Consider the following 21746-nt stretch of genomic DNA (forward strand, 5'->3'; position numbering starts at 1 on the left):
TTTGGCAGGTTGCATTGATGGACAGGGGGGGAAAAATGAGAAAGAAAACCCCTTATATCTCAGGTGTGAAATTCTCTTTTTTGTATTTTCAAGCATATAAAAGTCTCCTTTGAGAGTTTGATGTGGCTGTGCACTAAAAGCAGTATTGTTTGAAATCAACACATTGGAATGGTGTACTGTACATACTGATTGCATCTGACAGTTCTTTTCCACTTCCTTTGTTTCAGCTAAAGCATGAGACATGCCCTGTTCTGGCAATGTGCTTAATTCATAGGCTTTATCAAATAAACTTCTTCAAAGGGCAAACCTACTGTAGCATCACAGATAGAAGATGTTAGATATCTGAATAACAGAAAAAAATGGACACAAAGTGCAACTGCACACTTTTACATAGCACCCCCTTCTGCTTTCTCTGCTGATGAATAGACTCTGTAAATGCAGATGCCCTCTCCACTTGTTTCATGTGTGTCCTCTTCCATGTACCATGGACTATGTGGGTCCTCTGAAGCAGCAGCAGCAGCAGCAGCAGCAGCAGCTATTGCCCATGACAACACATTTACCACGATACAAAGCCTATCACCCGGCCTCCACCCCGACCCTCGGCCATAATTAAGAGGGCCGATTAGCTCCCCTCCTTCGCCTCGTGTTGCCAGTGCCGCTCTAAACACTGTTAAAAGGCGTCAAGCGTGTCATTGGCAGCATCTGGGGCTGCCGCCCTCACTTACAGCCCAAACATTCAGTCAACAGCAACTTCAGCCCTCTCTCACCATAGCTTCACCTCCCCACCCCCACCCCCTCCCCCAACATCCCACCTCCCCCCTCCTGTGTTTGGCGATGTCACTTGTCCCGCGATCTCACTGGCCTGGGCTGATGACACTTGAAAGGTGTCACTTTTTACTTTGCCCAAATGCACAGCTAAACATGTTACTCCACCACCCCCTCCCCACTCCACCGTCCCCGACACACACACACACACACACACACACACACACACACACACACACACACACACACACACACACACATACACAACAGTGCAAACAGTCACAAGTGCTCAATGTCACTTGGTAGCTGAAAAGTATGAAAAATGATATTAATTCTCCAGGCACTGCTCTGTCCTTATCAGAGGTTATTACGGACTAATGAGCTGCAGATGCGGAGCTGCTAAAGCAGTCATGCTCGCGCCCTTACCCAAATGAAAACAAACTGCCTTCTGTGGTCCCGACATTGGATTAAGGAAAAATAAAAAAAGACTGTCCTTTGGAGAAAAGAGCAGACACTTTAAGTTAAAAAAGAATAGTAATGAAGCCAGAGAAGATAGCTGTGAATGGGCTCAGTTGAAAGGAAGTGGTGTGCTAGCCTATAACCTTAAAGCAACGTGTTCATGCTTGATTGACTTTGCTAATTGAATTGTAAAGGACAGCGCAGCTTGCTGATTCCAACTGTCTCATGCTGTCCATAATTCTATTTGATGAAAGGTCTGTTTCCTCAATTTTTTTCATTTATTTTTTTTGCCTTGATGTATTTCTGTCCCTTTCAGCTGTAGCTGTTGTTTGAGATACTATGCAGATCTGATTGCCCCATATACCACTTCCTGTTGATTTAAGCGGACATTCCTTCATCATGTCGGAACATAACAGGATATATTTACTCTCTACGGGTGAATTTGGGGACTTATAAAACGTCTCTTCTAGGAGCGCCTATGGAGTGTAAAATGAGGCCCCCGGCGAAAGCTCTGGGATAAAGCAGTGCAGTGGTTTCTGGCCTGAGCCGAGTGTGAGCGGAATTCCACGCGAGAGCGCCGAGCCGTCACTGCCCAGAGCAACCACCGCTGAAACCTCTGGGCCACTTAGATCTTTCTGGTCTCGGCGGCACCAGTGTTGTTGATTTTAGAAAAATCCAAGGCCACAGGCGCCTACATTTGTGTGCATATTCCCAGGGTGCGTTCACCAGTTTTGCAATTCGACTTTCTCCCTCCCCATAGGTATTAAGCTCGGCCCGAGTCCAATTTTATCTCACGCCTCACCTTTGACCTGTGCTTGCGACGCAGCCTCCCATTGAGTGCAGCATTGGATTTATGGGGCTGGAAGTTCAGGCAGTATGGCTCACAGCTCTATAAACATGAGCCATCGCCTGCTGACAGACTACATACAGGCATCAGGATTGAAGCATGTCCTTGAGGGAGGAAATCAATAGCATAACAGGGGATTGGAGATGCCTTTCTCTCTCCTTTTACTTCTCTCTCTCTTTTTTATTCTCCTATTTTCTCTGTGTCCCTGTGTCTCACTCTTTCTCTCAGACGCATGCAGAACTACCTCATATACCTCATATTCTCCCTCTCCCCTGAACACTAATTCCCAGTGTGCTAAAAGATTCACATTTTTCATTCCACCATTAAGGTCAAGCTAGGAGAGGGTAGATTAAAAATGTGATGTAGTGCTCGTGTTATTGCTCCATTTACACAGTGTAAGTGCTGTGTTTGCTGTCACAGTCTAAGGCACTGCAAATAAGCCCATTTCACCGTTTGGTCGTGCACGGACAGTATAGACAACAGAGAAATCATCTTTGGCGGGTACACGTTCCTCTTAATACAGCCAAGGGAATGGGCTCTCGACGTGGACGTCAAATTTCATAGTTTACCACAAGGTCAGAAGAAATGTCAGTTTGTCTGAGTCGCTTACAGAGCTGTATGTGTGTAATGTAGTATAGCTGACCTAAGTGAGATGTAAACAAGTTTGTGAACTATAGTGTGCAGTGCTATGTGGGTCCTAGTGGTCAAGGCTGGTGATAAAGAGTGGGGCGAGGCAAGAGGGTTGAGCCAGTAGTCAGGCTACCTGCAACAAACTCTCAGACTCTGGAGTGGCCAGTGATTGAGGTCCTCAGCTTTGCTGTCAGATCATTACTCATCACTCAGACACACCGCGGCATCAAGATGGCAGGATTAAGCATGGAATGCCCACCTCGGAGAGAGAGAGAGAGAGATAGAGAGAGAGAGAGAGAGAGGGACAAAGAGTTGGAGGAATGAGGCCGGAACAGCATGATGAAGTTAGGGCGAGACAGTGGAGCTGAGGTCACAGAAGTGGAATGCTAAAAGGCTAAAAGGGGAGGCTAGAGTGAGCGAGGTACAACTCCATTCACGACTGCCACAAAAACAACAACATGTCTGCAACTAGCATAGAGTGGTTGAACAGCCTTTTCACCTTATTAACCTGGGTTAGGGAGGGCTGCTTTCAGTTATTTAGTTGACATAGGTTGAGAAGGGACCCTAAGGAAAATCAGTCAGAAAGGAAAATGGCAAACTATGTATAATGTTAGCTTGAAATAAATAGCAAGTTAATCAAGTTGATACTTATAGGGAATATTTCGTATGAATTTCCACGGAAGCTTAGGGAATATTTTAATGCTTGTATGAGGAGCAATTTAAATAAGAATGGAAAGACAAACCATGAATAGGACGAGCCTGAAGGCATAGGTATGTAGGCTAGGGTAATATGAATGTTGAAAGAATGATTATGAATATTGTCTTCCATGTACATTGTGGGGTCTTACTTGAAAACCTGAATTTTGACAGAATGACAGAATAGAAACTGAAAGCCTGATGAGTAAATGGTGGGGCAAGGCGTTGAATGAGAAATTGGTGCGTTGAATGAGAAATTGGCTCAGTTTTTTTAAATAGTGAGATTTTTACAATTTGGATCCTGCCGACAACCCTGACAGCTAATCGCACTAAATAATACCTGAAAGCAGCCTTTCATCCGCAGCGGCCTCCTGTTCCCATTTGTGGCAATTTGTTGCGTTGAGGGTGATGACGGAGGAGTCATTAACCATAAGTAGTTGATGGTCTTGTTCTTGACTTGACTTTCTTTTCATGCTTGTTAGGCGAGGCTTCTCCACATGACTACGAACAAATAGATAAAAGAAGGAATAATCTGTCGGAAGTCATTTTGCTCTCTGGTCTGTCAACACGTCCTCCCACTTTATTTTGAAATTCTGCATAAATGCCTTGCTTTACTTCCTTGACTTCTGGCTGGGATTTTAGTAAAAACCTTTCAAACATGGTTACATTTAATCCCCTTCATCATTTCTCAGCTTGTGAGAGTAAAATTACCTCTCACTATCAGCAACTTTACCCATTAAAGTCTTGCAGAACATTTAAATATTCTGGTTTAAAACCTTCCCCTATGATTCCCAAAAGCTTATTTTATGCTTCCCTGGTAAGTGGATTAAAATGAATTATATTGTATTTAAAACAACGGATAACAGACTTTGTAGTATGTTTTATAGTAGACTTTGTATTGTTTGTGCCTATCACATTTATAATGTCCCACCATTCTTCAGCCTGCTAATTAATATTGATTAACATGTTAAATTAGGACTGAGCCTTGACAAATGGCTGCAGAACTGATTAGTCCTCCCTCTCACAATGTCTGTCTTTTCTTCTGAATACATACTGTAACCCTGAGGAGGAAATCTGCTTATTCAGAACTCTTTTAGGAATTTTTCACAATTTATTATATGTCACTCTTTTTGTCTTTTTTTATGTCACATACGTCCTGGCTTTATGAGGAGTGCTGGGGTGATTGATTTATGTGTTTTTGTACAGCCTAGAACTTTTAATTTATTTCCCTGAATATGAAACATTGCCACACAGCCATTTTTAACCCCCCACGCCCCGTTCAACTGATAAATGATGACTACTGCTGTTGTGAAGATGAGGTCAGGAGTGAAATGGAACATGAGGCATCTGATTTCAAACAGAGTATTCGTGAGATTCCTGTGATTAATTCTTAAGTGTTCTGCCCTTGATTATTAAGTGTCCTTTCTCACTCTGTCCCTGTAATTTTAGAGAACAAAGGGCGCGAATGTGTGTGCGTTTGTGTGTGTGTGTGTGTGTGTGTGTGTGTGTGTGTGTGTGTGTGTGTGTGTGTGTGTGTGTGTGTGTGTGTGTGTGCATGGTGGTCCGGGGGGCTGTCATGTTTGGGTGTTTGAGAGTCTTGAGTATGCATGTTTGTGTAGTAATGTGTTCTCATTTTTAGTGTACTCTTCACTTTCCTCATTTGTTCAGGGAGACCTCTCCCCACCCTGAGTCACCTTTCACAGGTGGATGCACACACACACACACACACACACACACACACACACACACACACACATAGCATATAAACACAGGTCCCTCAGACACCTGAATCCACAGCAGATAGATAAAGAAAAAGACACCCAGCTTCTACAGCCTCTCAGCAGCAGCTGACTGACACCTGCCTCATTTGCCCCGCGTCTGGTCGCCAACGCTGCGGCTTTATCGCGCCAGAATATTCACACTGCGCTATTCACGCTTGATTCCTGTCAAAACCTGCGCCTCAGTCATGACGTCTCATTTTGTGCTTCTTTGTTGTCACATTGGAGCCAAGCAGCTGGAAAGGCGAGTGGATGATTCAGTGTTGCTGGGGCGCCCAGAACATAGGGGGGGGGGGGGAAGCACATCAGGCACAGGAAGCCAGGAATGTCAGACAGCAAGCATCGGGTGTTTGCGACGCTCTGATATGTGACAGACGGCCTCGCTTCCTGAAGAGTGTGCGCGCGAGTGTGAGGTGGTTAATTGGTGTTGGTGGACCAGCCCGTCCACATTGTTGATATTGGTGGTGACATTTCCTGTCGCCTCTCATGCGGCCCGGGAAAGAGGGGTGTGGCGACGCAGGGGGTTTGCTGCTCCGTGTGTCCTTGGACAGACCACAACTCACTGTGTTCTTCCAAAATGCCCATTCGCTCTCTCTCTCTCTCTCTCTCTCTCTCTCTCTCTCTCTCTCTCTCTCTCTCTTTATCTACCTATCTTTAACCTCTCTGGGTATATCTCTATATCTGTGTGTATATACAGTATATAGAGAGAGAATGGGATTGTGCTGTATTTTTCATATATCTCTAATGCCCCTCCTCATCTGTCTTTCTCTTTAAACAGTCATGCCCAGGTTTGCTGAGCAAGTGGAGGTTGCCATCGAGGCTCTGAGCACCAATCCCCCGCAGGCGTTCGAGGAGAATGAGTTCATCGACGCCTCGCGCCTCGTCTACGACGGCGTCCGTGACATCAGGAAAGCTGTCCTCATGATCAGGGTATGTACGTATGCACCACACGGCATGGACATTACTTTAGACAGATCATTATTCTAAACCTCTATAAATGCTGTTCATAGACAGGTCGATGGACAGGAAAGAAAGGTTGCAGTTTAGATGTGAAAGTCTCATTAAACTAAAGGTAAATTAGAGGTTACAATGAAAGATAAGGGTACTACTCAGATGAATTGAACTGGCTATTTAATAATCCCAGAGCTGTTAATGGAAAACTACTTTTGCCTGTGCAAGTAGGATGTTATTGATGGTGTGTCTTTGCACTGAAGGTAGTCATAGAAACAGTCATGAAGACTGTGTGCACTCCCTAGTAAATTGTGCTGCCATGCTCATGGTAAGGGTGTTATAGATGTCCTCAAAGCTGGAGCCCCTCTGTCCGCTTAACCCCTGATCTTCCCGCCTTCCCCTCCCTACGGGGCCCTGACAATAATCACGCAGAAGTCTTGGTATCCACATCAAGGCTCCAGGGTCCTTACAGTAGGTGTTCGCACTTGTCCCTGACTACGTGTTCATGCTAACTGAGCCATGTCCATGAAATGGAACAGAAATTGCAGAGTGACCTCTTGATTTCTTTTAGTAAGATGTGAACAGTGCACCTTTTAAAATTGTTCTATACAATAACTTACAGTTTTTTTCATGTATCAGGTGGTATTAACATAGACTGCAGACCCTTATTTTGAATCAGTGATAACACGCTATTGTGGACCAAGGCTTGTTTCATTTCAGATCAAAATTACAGAGTGGACTTTTAATCATCCAAAAATGGTGGCTGGGTCCTTTTTTACTATCCTGATTCCTTTTATGGCCTGGCTTTCTCTTCTCTTCTCATCTCTGAGTAAATAGTAAATAACCTTTTCCTGGGCAATGTCCCAATCTTACTTCGAGGAAAAGAAATCTGCAGCAACAACAACAACAACAACAACAACGCCGGTGCTTTGGAGTGTGTGCAATGGATAGGGTGGTTTTTCTCTGCTGTTTTTTCAGGCTGCTGTGGCCTATCTGTATCAAAGCTGGCCATTTCTGGCATGTGGCTACTACTGTGTACCTCCCTCTGGAGCAGGCTTGCTCATGGCTGCAATCATGAGTTGATTATTTCCTTTCCTGTCACTTCCTCAATCAAGACGGAGAGCAAAATGATGGTTCTTGTTCTTTTTCATAAAATTTATTTTTGTGGTCGGTGGACAGGAAAGCTTGATAACCCTCCTCGGAGCATGTAGAAAGAGGTGGCTCTTCCAATCCACTGAGATGTGTCAATAGTTATAGCTGGCTGCTAAACCAGACTTTCAGGTGCATGAGATAAGCATTTTACAACCAAAAGATGTAAACAAGACAAACTCTTTGAACAACAGAATGGGCTATTATTCCTTCTGCAATGTCACTTAGCATTTGGTTATTGTTTCCAGAAGATACACCTCTTATAAGATAGCACTAATTGAGGTTCCCTCAGTAATCAGTCATTCTACTCCATTGTTTCGTGGTCTGCTATTTGCAGGAGACAAAACAGCCTCTGCGTTCAGGTTGTTAAGTACACTCATCTGACACAAGAGCGTGGGCCTGAACCCCCCCGTCATATGGCACCATCCCCACTGAGTCTCCACGGGAGCTCAGCGAGCCACGCAGACCCATTAAGAACGGCAGAGCCTCTCTCTCTCTCTCTCTTCCATCTGTCTCCTGACAGACCAACCGGCGGATGGCAAGAGGCTAGAACACCCGCCATTCTCGCCGGCGAGCACAACAGCAAGCATTCAACAGACAACCGATCACTGACAGCCGTGAGTCGGTGAGCGACGCCCGCTCTCTCCCTCCGCTCTCTCCCTCCGCTCCCCCCCTGACACAAGACCCTTGTCTCCGTTTTGCATCATCCCCTTGCTAATTGGAGACACGGATCCGTAAAGTCGTGCCACTTTGGAGTGCTTGCCTTTGCCGTTGTTGTCTTTGAGAGAGGAGAGAGGGCGAGCGAGATAGCGCTATCGTTTTGGCTCTCGGGGCGATTTCCCCTCTCTCCACTGTTCTGTTTGATCCCACTTTTAGAGGGAACTTCTTGTTAGTGTGGAGCATGCAAACGATGTGACTAAAAAACAATGATGCAAGTTACTTGAAACAAACACAACACCGAGATGGGATTAATTATTTAGCGATATCTGACTGATTTACGGGCAGGCCGTTTAAGGTTACTGTAGGGGGGGTCTGTCCTTGCGGAGCGTGACTAATCGTGGACAGCATGCTTCTCAGCTGTCCCAGCTGATGCCGTGGTTGCAAATCTAGCTTTAGAAGCACAGAGCTGTAGCATGACCTCCATGCCTGTTGTATCCATTGTTGCATTCATTGTGTAATCTCCTCTCTCTCTCTCTCTCTCTCTCTCTCTCTCTCTCTCTCTCTCTCTCTCTCTCTTTCTCTCTGTCTCTTGCCTCCTTTTCTTTTCCTCTTTCCAGACACCAGAGGAGCTGGAGGATGACTCAGACTTTGAGCAGGAAGAGTATGACGCCCACAGCCGGACCAGCATTCAGACCGAAGATGATCAGCTAATCGCCGGACAGAGTGCCAGGGTAAGGACATGCTCAAACCTCGGGCATACACTCCCTCTGCTCAGGCACTCTGGAGTTTTATCCTTAGTGTGTCCTTGTGTGTGTCTGCATGTGTGTGTGTGTGTGTGTGTGTGTGTGTGTGTGTGTGTGTGTGTGTGTGTGGGTGCATGTGTGTTTGTGTGTGTGTGTGTGTGTGTGTGTGTGTGTGTGTGTGTGTGTGTGCCTGCCACATGATGGGAGAGCCATTGCTAGCACATAGTGATATTTTTATATAGAGTTGTTTAGTTTCTCACACTGTCACATTCATATTATCAGCCTGAGCATACACACACACACAGACATATAAACACACACACACACACACACACACACGCACACACACCAAACCATGAATGATCACGGCTGCACAATACGCAACTCAATGGGGAGGCGAGGTGTAAAACCCACAAACTGTAAATAAACCCCCAATAATTGTGCCACCCGTCCCCGTCCCCCATCCGCTACCCCCTGTGATTGAGTTGAGGAGGCATTGAGGGGGTTTTTGTGGCCAAGGCCCCCCAATCTGTGTGGATGTGGACTCAGGGGGGCCTTCTGCGGTCACATTACTGGGCCTGTGAGTGGTCCGCTGTGGGCTGCTTAAGGAACATTAGGAGGATATCAGAGGCTCACACACTGCAGTGGGGGCTGCGGGCTTGGCAGGCGGAGGGGGCTGGGGGCTGGGGGGGAGGCGTGGGCTCCCGGCCTGGACTGCCACGCGCAGCCTCTCCGTCAGCACAATGAGAGAGTTATGAGTGCTGGAAGGAGGCAGAGGGGGAATTAAAATGAGGAGGGGAGCCAGCTTGGCACAGGGGAGTGTGTGAGCTCTGCCTGCTCTCTCTATGCAGCCCCACCACACACACACACACACACATCACAATCATATAGACTGAAGGCTTGTGTCCACTTTTGGTTCTAGCTGGCGTGCCATGTCTTATATGTTAAGGAAAAGCTACTGTAGCAAAGAGCAGTTCTTCAACTGCAAGCCTCAAGTACTTTTGCGTTCAGTGGTTGTGGCTGCAATGTTGGTTTTGAACACAGAACAGAAAAAGGAAAAGAGTGAGAGCTAATAGACAGGGGAGGAGCACATAGTAGGGAAATACACTGCAGACTCAGTCCTAGCTTTTCAGGGGAGCAGGTCTTGCAGGCACATACACACACACACACTCACGCACACACACACACACACACACACACACACACACACACACACACACACACACACACACACACACACACACACACACACACACACGGGCACTTCAGCGCTCAACTGCTTCCCTCTGGTCTCTCTCTTACTACTGAAATGATTTATTGCAATGAAAATAAACATATTCGGGCAACAATAGAAAGGCATGGATGATTACATGGACCGTGTTAAACTCATAGACACACACACACACACACACACACACACACACACACACACACACACACACACACACACACACACACACACACACACACACACACACACACACACACACACACACTCACACACAACCACACAGCACAAAGCTCCTCTTATAACGCATTGATTGGATAACACTGTTGATAGGTCAGCCATAAAATTGAACTCTAAGTGTCTGGACAGTCTATTTAAAATGAAACAAATTAAAGTCATTTCTGGGCCGCTCTTTCCCGCCGCAGAAACCTAAGTGTTCTAATCCCGGCTAGCGCGTCTGAGTGTATTGGCATGCGCCGTACGGGGGGCACCGGGGGATTTGCAGCCGTGCTAAGCTGCCTGGGCCTGCTCCTGTTATCAGTGAGCAAGGAAAGGGGGATTTAGGATAAGTGAATTCTGGTGAGAAAGAGGTGGGGAAAAAAAAGAGATTCTCCTAGTACTGCAGTTCCCTGACATCCCAATCAGCTGCATGGATCTAGTCTCTATCTCTTCTAGCCCCCCCCCATCCCCCATCGCCTCGTCTCTGTCTCTCTCCCTTTCTTTCTTTCTTCTATCTCTCTCTCTTTCTCTCTCACTCTCTCCTTCTCCCATCCCTTCTATCTTAGTGAGCACCAGCGATCCTCTTTTTTTTTATACTGGGATTGCACTGTATGTCACACTGTCTTCACACCCCATGTGCTCCCGTTCTCTCCAGCCTATTGGGTGCGAGCTCATCTCTCCCAGCACGGCCCAGCGCCTCCGTAATGACTGGGTTAAAAGACTGTGACTGAGAGAGCACACCTAGAGGGGGTGACAGCAGAGGGGATCGCTGGCTCTTTAGCATTACTATAAGGGCCTGCGGGTTAGCCAGAGCCACTGGGATTACTGGCCCACTTAGTGCTGCGACAACCTTGCTGTAATGAGAGTCTCCCCGTGGCTTCATGCCGATCCCCCATGTGTGAAAGTAGAGAGCGCTTATATGCACAAGAATGGGTTCTTTTCTTTGTCGGTTCTGTTCCTTCAAAGACCCTCAAAGGACAGCGAAAACGCCACTCAATAATCAAAACAGCTGGTTTAACTGCTGTAAGAAAACAGCTGGTTTAAATGCTGTAAGTATCCAGCTAGTTTAAATGCTTTAAGTATCCAGCTGGTTGAAATGCTGTAACTATACAGCTGGTTTAAATGCATTGTACCACAATGTTTTTTTCCTCACCCCTTTTGTGGACGTTTTGATGGTGGTTTGGTTTCGGTGTAAATCCAACCTAGGACAGCATCCGAGCTTCCTCTCTAACCCACCCGACAGACTTTGGAAGCACCTGACTGGTTTCTGCCTCTCACCCCTCTGCACATAATGTCGAACAAATGCATTATTCATTCACTGGTGGTGGAAGTGAAGCAATTATACATTTATCTCACAAATAATATTGCGCCCCTGCTGTGTCTATGACCTTCCCAAAGATTAATACCTTTTTCGACCTGCACAGAATCACTATGGCGACTGGATTTATTCTGATGTTCACAAAAGAGAGAGAGAGAGAAAGAGAGGAGAATGGATTTTCTTTTATGAGTGCATGATGTCAGGGGTGTTTGTGCAGGTCTAGAGGTCTTTAAATGCTAGCTCCTTTACTTCACTCAGCAGCAACTCAAAGCTGTGATAATGTCGAGAAAACGCCTGAGCAGTGGCATTAGTCGTCGGCACACCACACCATACGGCACGCATACGATGCACAGATGTCCAGGCAGGCATTCTCCTATGTAATTGTACCCCCTTCTTCTTCCACCCTGTCTGTCGGTCTGTGTTCTCCTCCACCAGGCCATCATGGCTCAGCTGCCTCAGGAGGAGAAGGCCAAGATCGCCGAGCAGGTGGAGAGCTTCAGACAGGAGAAGAGCAAGCTGGACGCTGAGGTGGCCAAGTGGGACGACAACGGCAATGACATCATTGTCCTGGCCAAGCAAATGTGCATGATCATGATGGAGATGACCGACTTCACCAGGTACACTGTCGCTTTCTCTACACGCACGTGAGTACAGCAAATATACATATACAAAAATGAACCGGTGAAGACCAGTTGGTGGACTAAATGCCATGTAAATTAAGTGTATTAACCTTTTCTGTGTGGTCTCCAGTGTACCATGTTTTTTTGTGTGTGTCTGTGTAGTGTGTTTTCTGTACTGTTGAATTTTGTCAACATTTCATGTTCACTGACAGAGAGCATGCCCGTTTTCTCCACATTCCCAAATGTTGCAGAGAGTTGATTATCCTAACGTTTCCCTGTAACTCTTGCCCAGAGCGGGGTTGAATCTAATCCCGTAGTGTTTGCCCTCTCTGTTTGAATTCCGGCATGTTCTCGACAGCCTTGCACAGCTCCGCCATCTGCTCCCCCGATTTCACGCTTAACCAGTGTGTGCCTGGCATTTTACCTCTCGGCTTTGGTGGTCGTGTTTTTCGGAGCGAGTGCTCAGCACCCATCAGCGTTTAAAGACCCAGGTCACATTCACATAAAACTCTGAAACTGCGTCATCCTGCAGGGGTAGTTTACAGGGACAATCAAAAGCTAAATTAAGGAGGAACAGTTTTGTTTCAGATTAGTTAGTTAGTTCAAAAGACAACAATCGTTCTTGTAGGAACCACCATGACAACAATAGTCCTTGTAGGAACCACCACAGCATCTAGTTACATTTCTGCACTGATTTCCCTCTCAACAGAGGCAAAGGGCCACTGAAGAACTCCTCAGATGTTATCAACGCTGCCAAGAAGATTGCAGAGGCTGGCTCCAGGATGGACAAGCTGGCCCGCGCTGTGGCTGATCAGGTGCGTAGCTGTTGTAATCAACTGTGCTGATACATTCTTCTTCTAAACTGCACAGATGTGTACGGCAGTATAGTTAATTTTCCATTAACACTTAACATGGTGTGAAGTGAGCAACTGAACATTGTGTACATCTTTACCCTGAGAAAGCTTTTATATATATATTTTTTTTAATCTGTAAATGTAGAAATACATTCACCTGTAAAAATTGGAAACGTTTTTAATTTGGCCCAATGTCTGACTTAGCTGTCAGAGTAGCTCCCAGGTTGTGTTGTGACAGGCTTCCTTACGAGGCAGCTTCCACTCCATTCCCAGTGGAGCAGCTCAGGGAGAGAGGGATCAAAGAGGTGTTGTCTTTAATATAATTAGCTCTATGGGGGTGTTGCATTCATTATGAGATGAGCCGCATCCCTAATGTGCTGACAGACAGTTTTTCAACATGTGATCAATCTGTGCAGAGACAGAAACAGAGGGGTGTGTGTGTGTGTGTGTGTGTGTGTGTGTGTGTGTGTGTGTGTGTGTGTGGTAAGTACACTAGCAAGTTCTTGTTCTTTATCTGTACATTGGGTATTGTAAGGATCGTGCTTACCTCTTAGCTGTTTACATTGTTCATTCCTTGAGCGTTGCAGCAATGCACAAGGGAAGCGATGGCTCCTTTTTTCTTTTCTTTTTGAAAGCCGACATGCCACTATTTACCCATAACCGAATTTGTCACATTGCAAATTGGCGGCAGGCTACTGAATTGAACAGGTGGCTCACAGTTATAGACTGAAGCTGTTCATTCACTTGGGCTGCCTGTGTGTGACAAGTTAATTTAAGTTTGTTAGGCTTTCTTTGACACATTGGAGGCAGATCTGCATTCATGAAGTGTTATGCATTAGTGATTGGAAAAAAAATGATGAAAAGTATAAAGGCAAGCTGTCACGTTTGGTTTAGCAGAGCAGTGGGCTTTGGTATGTTATGATTCATTTTTGTGTGGTGTCACACGCAGTGCAGTGTATGCTCTTCCGCTGGGTGATTAAGCATTTCCCAAATTTAAGTGTTGACCGTTACAAACTAGAATATATGCCTCAACAATTCATGTTCCAGGAATTGTCGAGGCATCCGAGAATTGTTTTGTGTGTTGGAACGTGTGCACACTAACATCGGTGGTCTGTGATGTAGTGTTAAGCCCAGACTGGTGTCTTTGTTGTGGACTGCACTTTGTAATACTGGTCTTGGAGTGGTTCTCCACTGCAGCAGCCTCCTCTGGAGCCATGACTGCTGTCTGAGTCACTCTTTAAAGCAGACACTCTTCCAAGAGCACTCATAAATAGGGATCTGTCATCAGTTCCCTGCTGTGCTTCTGTGCTGTGTCCTGTTTGTGTGTGTGAATAAGTGTCAGGCCTTTAAAATAGCACCAAGTTGATTTTGATGAATAGAAACACACAACACACATGTATAGAAACATAGAATGGCCCTCTCCTGACCACCTGACAATGGCCGCTCTCAACTCTGTTGTAGCTGTGTCCTGTGAGAAGAAAAGAGCAGTTCTGTGTGTGGTTTGTACCTATACAAGAGATGGAGAAAAAAGACAGAAAAGAGAAGTTTGCTCATGTTTTTCTGTCATATTGTCTGCTCTGGTCTTTTCTAGTGCCCTGACTCAGCATGCAAGCAGGACCTCCTGGCTTACCTGCAGAGAATTGCTCTCTACTGCCACCAGCTGAACATCTGCAGCAAGGTCAAGGCTGAAGTGCAGAATCTGGGAGGAGAGCTCATCGTCTCAGGGGTGAGTTCATCTGATTGTTATATTAGTCATATAGGTAAAATAGTATTTATTGTTACACTAGGTCTCTATTGCTCGTAGCTTGACTGTTCTCTCCCTTGTACGTCGCTTTGGACAAAAGCGTCTGCTAAAGGACTTAATGTAAATGTAAATGTAGGTAATGTACCACGGATCACAGTATATATATATATAGATACTATCTTACCATCACCACACCTTTGCTGTCATGGTTTAGAGCAGAACAGCTTATGACTTCTTCACTTTGTAACTCTTAGAGGAAAGTTGCCTGTCCCTGACCGTGTCATTGGCCAGGCAGGGTTAGGGATGGGTATCGTTTGGTTTTTATCCGATACCGGTACATAACCGATACTTTTAAAACGATACCGGTGCCTAAACGGTGCCGGAACCGATACTTTTTTTTTTTAAAGCACAAAGCGACGATTGACGACATTAAAGAAAGGCTTTTTTCTTCAAATTGAACAATATATTAACTGTTTAAAGTATATTATAAATATAAATACATACAAAACACTTGGCTTCCAACTACAGCTTCAAACTTTTTAACTTCAAATTATGAACATTATATTAACTGTAAACAACAGTTTATAGTATACTTAAATACATATAAATAAATACAAAAAACAGCTTCAAACTTCTTTTGCAAAAATATGAGCATATTTGCCTTTGGAGTCAAAAATGTATTATTTTGTTTGCATTTATTTCATGAAATTTCACCATTTTATGATTTGTTTATACCTATCTTTTCTATCTTGTTCATAGTTAATCTTGTTACTTGAACACACTGAGTACGAGAAAATGTGTACTGCCCCTTTAAGAGACTACCGTTGGTAGTTTAGCTGTCATCTCGTTTATTTTTCAGTCTTCGGTTGCTGATCTGCCGTTGACTCTTGCCTTCTCTCCCCTCTTTTCACGCAATTATTTTGTTGCATTTGCTGCACGTCGCGATGTTTGAATCTTTTTGTGCGAAATACAGCCACACTTTTGACCGTTTACCTTTCGGTATTTTCTCTGTTAAAAGGTTGATGGCTAGTTCTGTTTGTGCTTGCTCTGTGAAATGCTGCCTGCTCTTCACTGTATGTTGCTATGAAAACACCAATGAGCGTGAGCGACACAGGACCAAGTTTACATTGGGAGCTGGGGCAGTTTTACATGTGCCCCACGGAATCTGCCTAGCGACCGTGTTCAATTGGCTCAGGCACCGAAATGAAGCACCGAAATCTGCGTTGCATATCGGTCCGGGTAGGTACCGGTTGTATTGGAACCGGTTCCATATTGGTACCGGTTCTCGGTACCCAACCCTAGGCAGGGTCTTCTGTCAGACAATAGCGTTTACTGCTGAATGAAAGAGGGCAGTGAAATGTCTAGTGAAGTGTTGTTGGCACTTTTTTTAGCATACTCTTTTGGGGCTTCAGCTTTCTTATCACTTACATTTGTAGGGACAGCCAAAATGTTACCGATAACCACACCAGGCTAAGACCAGGAAAACACTAGGCTAAAAGGTTTATACGTGTCTGAACCTTATGGGACTCATTAGAGTGATAAATATTGCAGAAAATGCAATTAATCTGACCATTAAATTTTAAATTACCTACAATATCACCAAACAGTGTATATGCCAATCGTGAGATCTTAATTACTGTAATGGCATGGCACACGAGGAGTTGTTTGAATGGTTAATGAATGAGCAGTTTATTAATACAATAAACAGCAAGCTGAAATGTTACAGTCAAACTGAATGTAATGAATCAGTGCAAATGTAAATAATAGCAAGTGAATACACAGGTTGGATGCTGATTAGATCAAATTCACATAACTGACCAAATAAACCTGAATACATGATATAGGAAATAACATAAACAGATGAATAACCAAACCTGAAATGAATGAGGGAGAGACATTTTGGAGGAGAGACAAGCAGCAGTAGAAAGAGCAGAAGAAGAAGAGAGAAGAGGAAGCCCCCAAACCGTCTAAAGTGGTTTTGTACCTCAAGATCCATTGCTATGCATTTGCCACCAGCCATTTCCTGGCCACCATCTGTCCGTGATGCTCCTAAGATAACATTCTCCCCCCACCAACCCTGGTCATCTGGGTATGCCCAGGCAGAGGTTACAATCAAATTACACAGCTATAGAAACCATGGCCACACTACTGCCCACATCATAAGGATCAATTTGAGACCAAACATGAATATGTTACATTCATATACATTTGCACATACTTGGAAATCCCTAACCTCTTGAGGTTGTCTCTGTGACAATGAGGGGTAAGACCAAAACAATCAACCAGATGCTAAAGGAATGGAGCATGTGGCAATTAGTTCAACTGTGACCAGGCTCTGGAGTGCCTAATAGCAACCAATGCATGGGGGTTGCTGTGAAAACAAACAGTCCAGGTTCAGAAGCTGTGGCGTGACCGCTACCTTTTGACCCTCTGAATAAGCGCTGTGAATGATTAAATCCAGAAAATTCTCAGAGGAATTCTGCCTTACACATGTTCCAAACACAGCAAAACTTTTTTCTGTGTATGCATGGCATGTGTTCCCACAGTGCCTTGCGCCATACAAATGACACATCAGACAAATCACTCGGAGGCTATGTGAGGCTAGGACTGGCTTAGAAGCTCTTGTGACAGAGCTAGCTTCCGGCATGTAACTACATTTACATTTACACTTAGCAGACTCACAAATCCAAAGCAAACAGCAATACTTAAAGAGCACGCCATATATTTTATTAGTATTTGTGCCCTCTGGGAATTGAGTCCATATAACTGTTGCTTGCACCAGCATTCTAAAATCATTCATCACATATGCGATTCCCATTGGATGAAAACTTGCTATTTAGTAAAGCATGTTTTATGAAATACCAGGCGACCATCATCTTTTTTACTGGCATAGGGCAAACAGATTACCAAGTACATACTCACAGTCTGCAATCATTCGTTAACACCATCTGTTCTTCTTGTTTGCGAAGTTATAATGACAGACACCCCAGTGTAACTTTGCATATGTCAGTGTCACTTTGCACTCCTACAAAAGCTGTGATAAGATATGTTCACTGCCACAGTTGTGTGCAATCTCGTCAACTCGCTGCAGGCACAGATTGGATTGGATGTTAACCCTGCGTTTTCTTTTAAAGCTTGTTTTGAATTGCTAATGGGGATTTGTTTTTTTTGTGATTTAAATGTTCTTTCTTTCTTTTGCAGCTGGACAGCGCCACGTCTCTCATCCAGGCTGCCAAGAACCTGATGAATGCCGTTGTCCTCACCGTGAAGGCTTCCTACGTGGCCTCCACCAAGTACGCCAAGGTGTACGGCACGGCGGCCGTCAACTCCCCCGTGGTCTCCTGGCGCATGAAGGCCCCCGAGAAGAAGCCCCTGGTGAAGAGAGAGAAGCCGGAGGAGTGCCAGACCAGAGTGCGACGAGGCTCCCAGAAGAAGCACATCTCGCCCGTGCAAGCCCTCAGCGAGTTCAAGGCCATGGACTCGTTTTAACCTCCTCAACCAGAAGAAGGTGGAAGAAAGACGAGCTCCTTCCCCCCTGCCCCCAACAAAAAAAAAAAAAGGATCAGAACCCTTTTTTCTGTTTCGTTGTTTTGGTAACGGCCACTGGTTTTCGTTTTTTGCGCTGGGCTACGGTGCAGTAAGTTCCACGCGTAGCCGTATTTATGCCAAATGAGGATGGGCTGGCCATCTCGCCATGTACAGCTACCCAAGAGGGACACACTGAGATTTACTCAGAAGCTTCTTCTCCTTCAAAAAAAAAAAAAAACCACAAGGAGGGTACAGTTTACAGTTTGGCTTGAATTATATCCAACTCAGTTACTGTGGTGTTAATCATTACTGGTATTACTACTGACTGGCCATGTTGCAATTATATGAATGAAAATATTAATATATGGTATGGTAGTATCGGCCATAGCTGTTGATAATATCAATCAACCTAAAAAAAGAAAAAAGAGGGGCTGATGCATTTCTTCTTAACGTAATATTTTGGTTGGAATAAGACCAGTAGTTATAGGAATAACTTATGTTTAAAGTATTTTATTTTCCTTGTTCCTAATATCCATACGATGCTCCAATACACTCTAGTTTTACCATTAAAAAATAAACATTTATTTCAACATTCTCCTGTATCACTAACTAATACTGCAAGCTGGTGGGATATTGTGAGCGTACTACTTTTAGATATGGACAGGTTTGACTAGTTTTGTGGTTTGCTCAGAGATTAGAATCCTCCATACCTTTATATTCACAATTCTCTAATAAACCCCTCAACTTGAACGTAAAAATTGTGTCTTTGGTCTCTTATTGCTGAGTGTGTCTGAGGTGTGCTGTTTGTTTAAAGTTAGTATTGCTAGCATTGCAGGGCACTTTATAGTTAGCATCACTTGCATTGTGGATCTCAGAGAGAAGCTAGTTTACCTCCATGTTGGATCTCGACATGATTAGCAACTTGTACAAGTTTTCAGGCTGATGCATGGTGAAAAGAGATGGCACACTTAAATGAGCTTCAGGCCCCTGCTCTTGGTTGTCTTTGTAGCAGTGCCATCTCGCGCAAAAGGAATTTGGAATATGGTCCTGCATATTTAATACCAATCCTGCTCCGCAGATGTTCCTCCAGACATTTCGTCTCATTTTAGCCTTTCATCATATAACTAACATCTTTCTGTTATGATGATTCAATATGGAAGTCATCACTCAGGTTTTCATGCAAAACGGGCCATAATTCCCTCGGAAACACAATAGAGTGTGTGAAGAGAGCCTCTTCTGCAACTGCTGGGGAGAAATAATGACAATGTGGTCGCATTGTATAAAGAGTATAAATAGACACCTACCTACTGGGACAAAACTATTCATCATTCTGTCAAGCCAACTGCCAAAAATGGTCCGTTTAACCTTTACCTTTTTTTTTTTTACATTTCACTATCCAAAATCCCCCAGCAACACCGCAAAAAAAGCAGCATCCAGAAAGTGAATGCCCAACAGACATCCCTAAGCTCTCTGAACAGCACTCTGGTTTTTCAGACAGCTTTAAGAGCTGGACATCATACTGAGCAAAAATATTTTTTTCTGTTGTTTTTCGAGGTGGAAGGAGTCACCCATACAGTTTCAGAAAGGCTGCATTCAAGATTATTTACCGGAACATCGCTGCTGGTGAAAAATAACATTTATTCAGCACTCCACCAAGGACAGACCCAAAAGCTCACCCAAATCAGCGTGTGGTGGCATTCATTTCCCCCCCCAAAAAAAACCTCCCCTCACACAAATCAGATACACCCTGCAGTCTAATTAAAGAGGGAGCCATGACCAGTGAGCGTGGACATCTGGGCAAATCTCCCCATCTCGTGTATTCCCAGGGCGGCAGCGCGGGGGCTACAGAGCGGCTGCAGGGCGGAAGGATTACAGGGCTCCAGCGCCCCCCGGTCTGAGCGCCTCCAGAGGTGTTCATTACCAGCTGTGCGTCCTCACAGTTAGCCATAGAAAACACTTGGTCGCAGGAGAGGTGCCGCGTGAGAGTGCTTAAGAAATACGGCACACACACACTCACACACACACACACACACACACACACACACACACACACACACACACACACACACACACACTCAAGAGCCAAATCCAGCTTGGAAGTGCACCGTTGACCATCCACCATCCACCATCCACCCTCTCCAGCTCCCCATCCCCCATTCCCCAGCCATGGAAACTGCCGCCATTACTGCTACAGCAAAGGTCTACACGCAGCCATGTTTACGAGCACACTGAGGGAACACTAGCAAAATAACTAGCCTTTTCTCTCAAGGACATGTGGCATTTAAACTTAAGACATTTTCACTAACCACAGCAAAAAGCTAGAAAATAGCGGTCTACACATATCCTAAGGATACAGCTTCCAAATGTTCTATACACAGGAGACTTCACTATGGCGTTAACACTGGAGAGAAATACACCCCAAGAACAAGGTTTCTAAAAATGATCTTTTAACATTTCTTGCACAATTTCAGCCTTTCAATTCGTTATGCTGTAATCCAAACCTTTGACATCCATGTGACTCATGTTTTTTTTTGTATTATTATTTTGACCAGTTCTGAAATGTATACTTAACACATAAAAATGGCAGCACATAAGCTCACGGAGCTTCTTCATGTAAAACCACATATGTAGCCTAATCATGCCTGGAAAAGGTGACTGCTGCCCTTGTACAAAAAGAGTCGAGGGAGCCTCTTTCATTTGCATGTAAATTGGGCTTATTTGTGCAGAAAACAGTTTAGTTTTTACCTAATTATCATCAAGACAGCATAATGAGTCCCATCCTTGCCACTGGAATGTTAATTGTTGCAGAATGCAGAGGATCAGTCGCTGCAGAGAAAGGGTAAAGGACGGGAGAACCTACACGAGCCTGTCGAAACTACCTCAGAGAAAGCTCCATTTGCATTCAAAGACAACACGGTCAAAGTAGCAATCATATCACATTTCTCTACCACATGAATACTTCCATATTTACTCAACCTCTGCGTGTAAGCAACATGCGCTGTTCACATTTATAAACATTTAAATCAACATTGTCCCAGTGCAAGGGTCAGTTTTCACAACACAATTCTTGTAAAAAAAAAAGCTTAATTGTGACGGAAATAGTAAAACCCTAATGCGTCCATTTCCTGTCCCAGTCATATTCAAATGTGTACATGAGATATCATACAAAGCCCTAGTAATGAATAAATGTTTGTTGTTAAATAATACGGATCCAGATTATTGCTGGCAACCAGTAAAACAGCTCCCGCTCTGTCAGAGGGGAGGTTGGAGGGGGGCACGGAGCCATTCTGTGCCAGGTCCCAAACAGCAGGTACCCCTGCCTTCCCCACCCAGCCAGCCGCAGGCACCGCACCCCTCTAGGCGACCTTCCTAGACCAAACTGACTTTGAGTGCTACTGAAAAATATATAACGTTGCCTTTTATGAGCTTTAATCGCCCCTCCTAAAACATATAACTTATCTTCTGACATTAATATTTCAGCATAAAAAATACAGTGCCGTGCTCCTTACTGCTGCAGTTTTAGCCAGATGAACTGGATTAAACCCCGGCTACTGCGG

At 44.7% G+C, this 21746-nt stretch overlaps 1 protein-coding gene across 4 annotated transcripts in view; it reads left to right on the forward strand.

Annotated features, from left to right (window-relative positions):
• The window catches only part of ctnna2 (catenin (cadherin-associated protein), alpha 2), a 347246-nt gene extending 328299 nt beyond the window's left edge, over window positions 1-18947 (forward strand). For 2 of the 4 annotated variants that reach the window (XM_031559471.2, XM_031559472.2), the window contains exons 13-18: window positions 5954-6105; window positions 8553-8666; window positions 11879-12087; window positions 12773-12878; window positions 14509-14643; window positions 17863-18947. In XM_031559471.2, the coding sequence (XP_031415331.1) occupies window positions 5954-6105; window positions 8553-8666; window positions 11879-12087; window positions 12773-12878; window positions 14509-14643; window positions 17863-18150 (1004 nt within the window). In that variant the 3' untranslated portion in view covers window positions 18151-18947. The remainder of the gene's footprint in view (window positions 1-5953; window positions 6106-8552; window positions 8667-11878; window positions 12088-12772; window positions 12879-14508; window positions 14644-17862) is intronic. The other 2 variants (XM_031559473.2, XM_031559474.2) reach the window with 1 other exon arrangement.
• Window positions 18948-21746: the final 2799 nt, after the last annotated feature.

The sequence above is a fragment of the Clupea harengus genome, chromosome 22 (genome assembly GCF_900700415.2).
Source record: "Clupea harengus chromosome 22, Ch_v2.0.2, whole genome shotgun sequence".
NCBI classification, from domain to species: Eukaryota; Metazoa; Chordata; class Actinopteri; order Clupeiformes; family Clupeidae; genus Clupea; species Clupea harengus.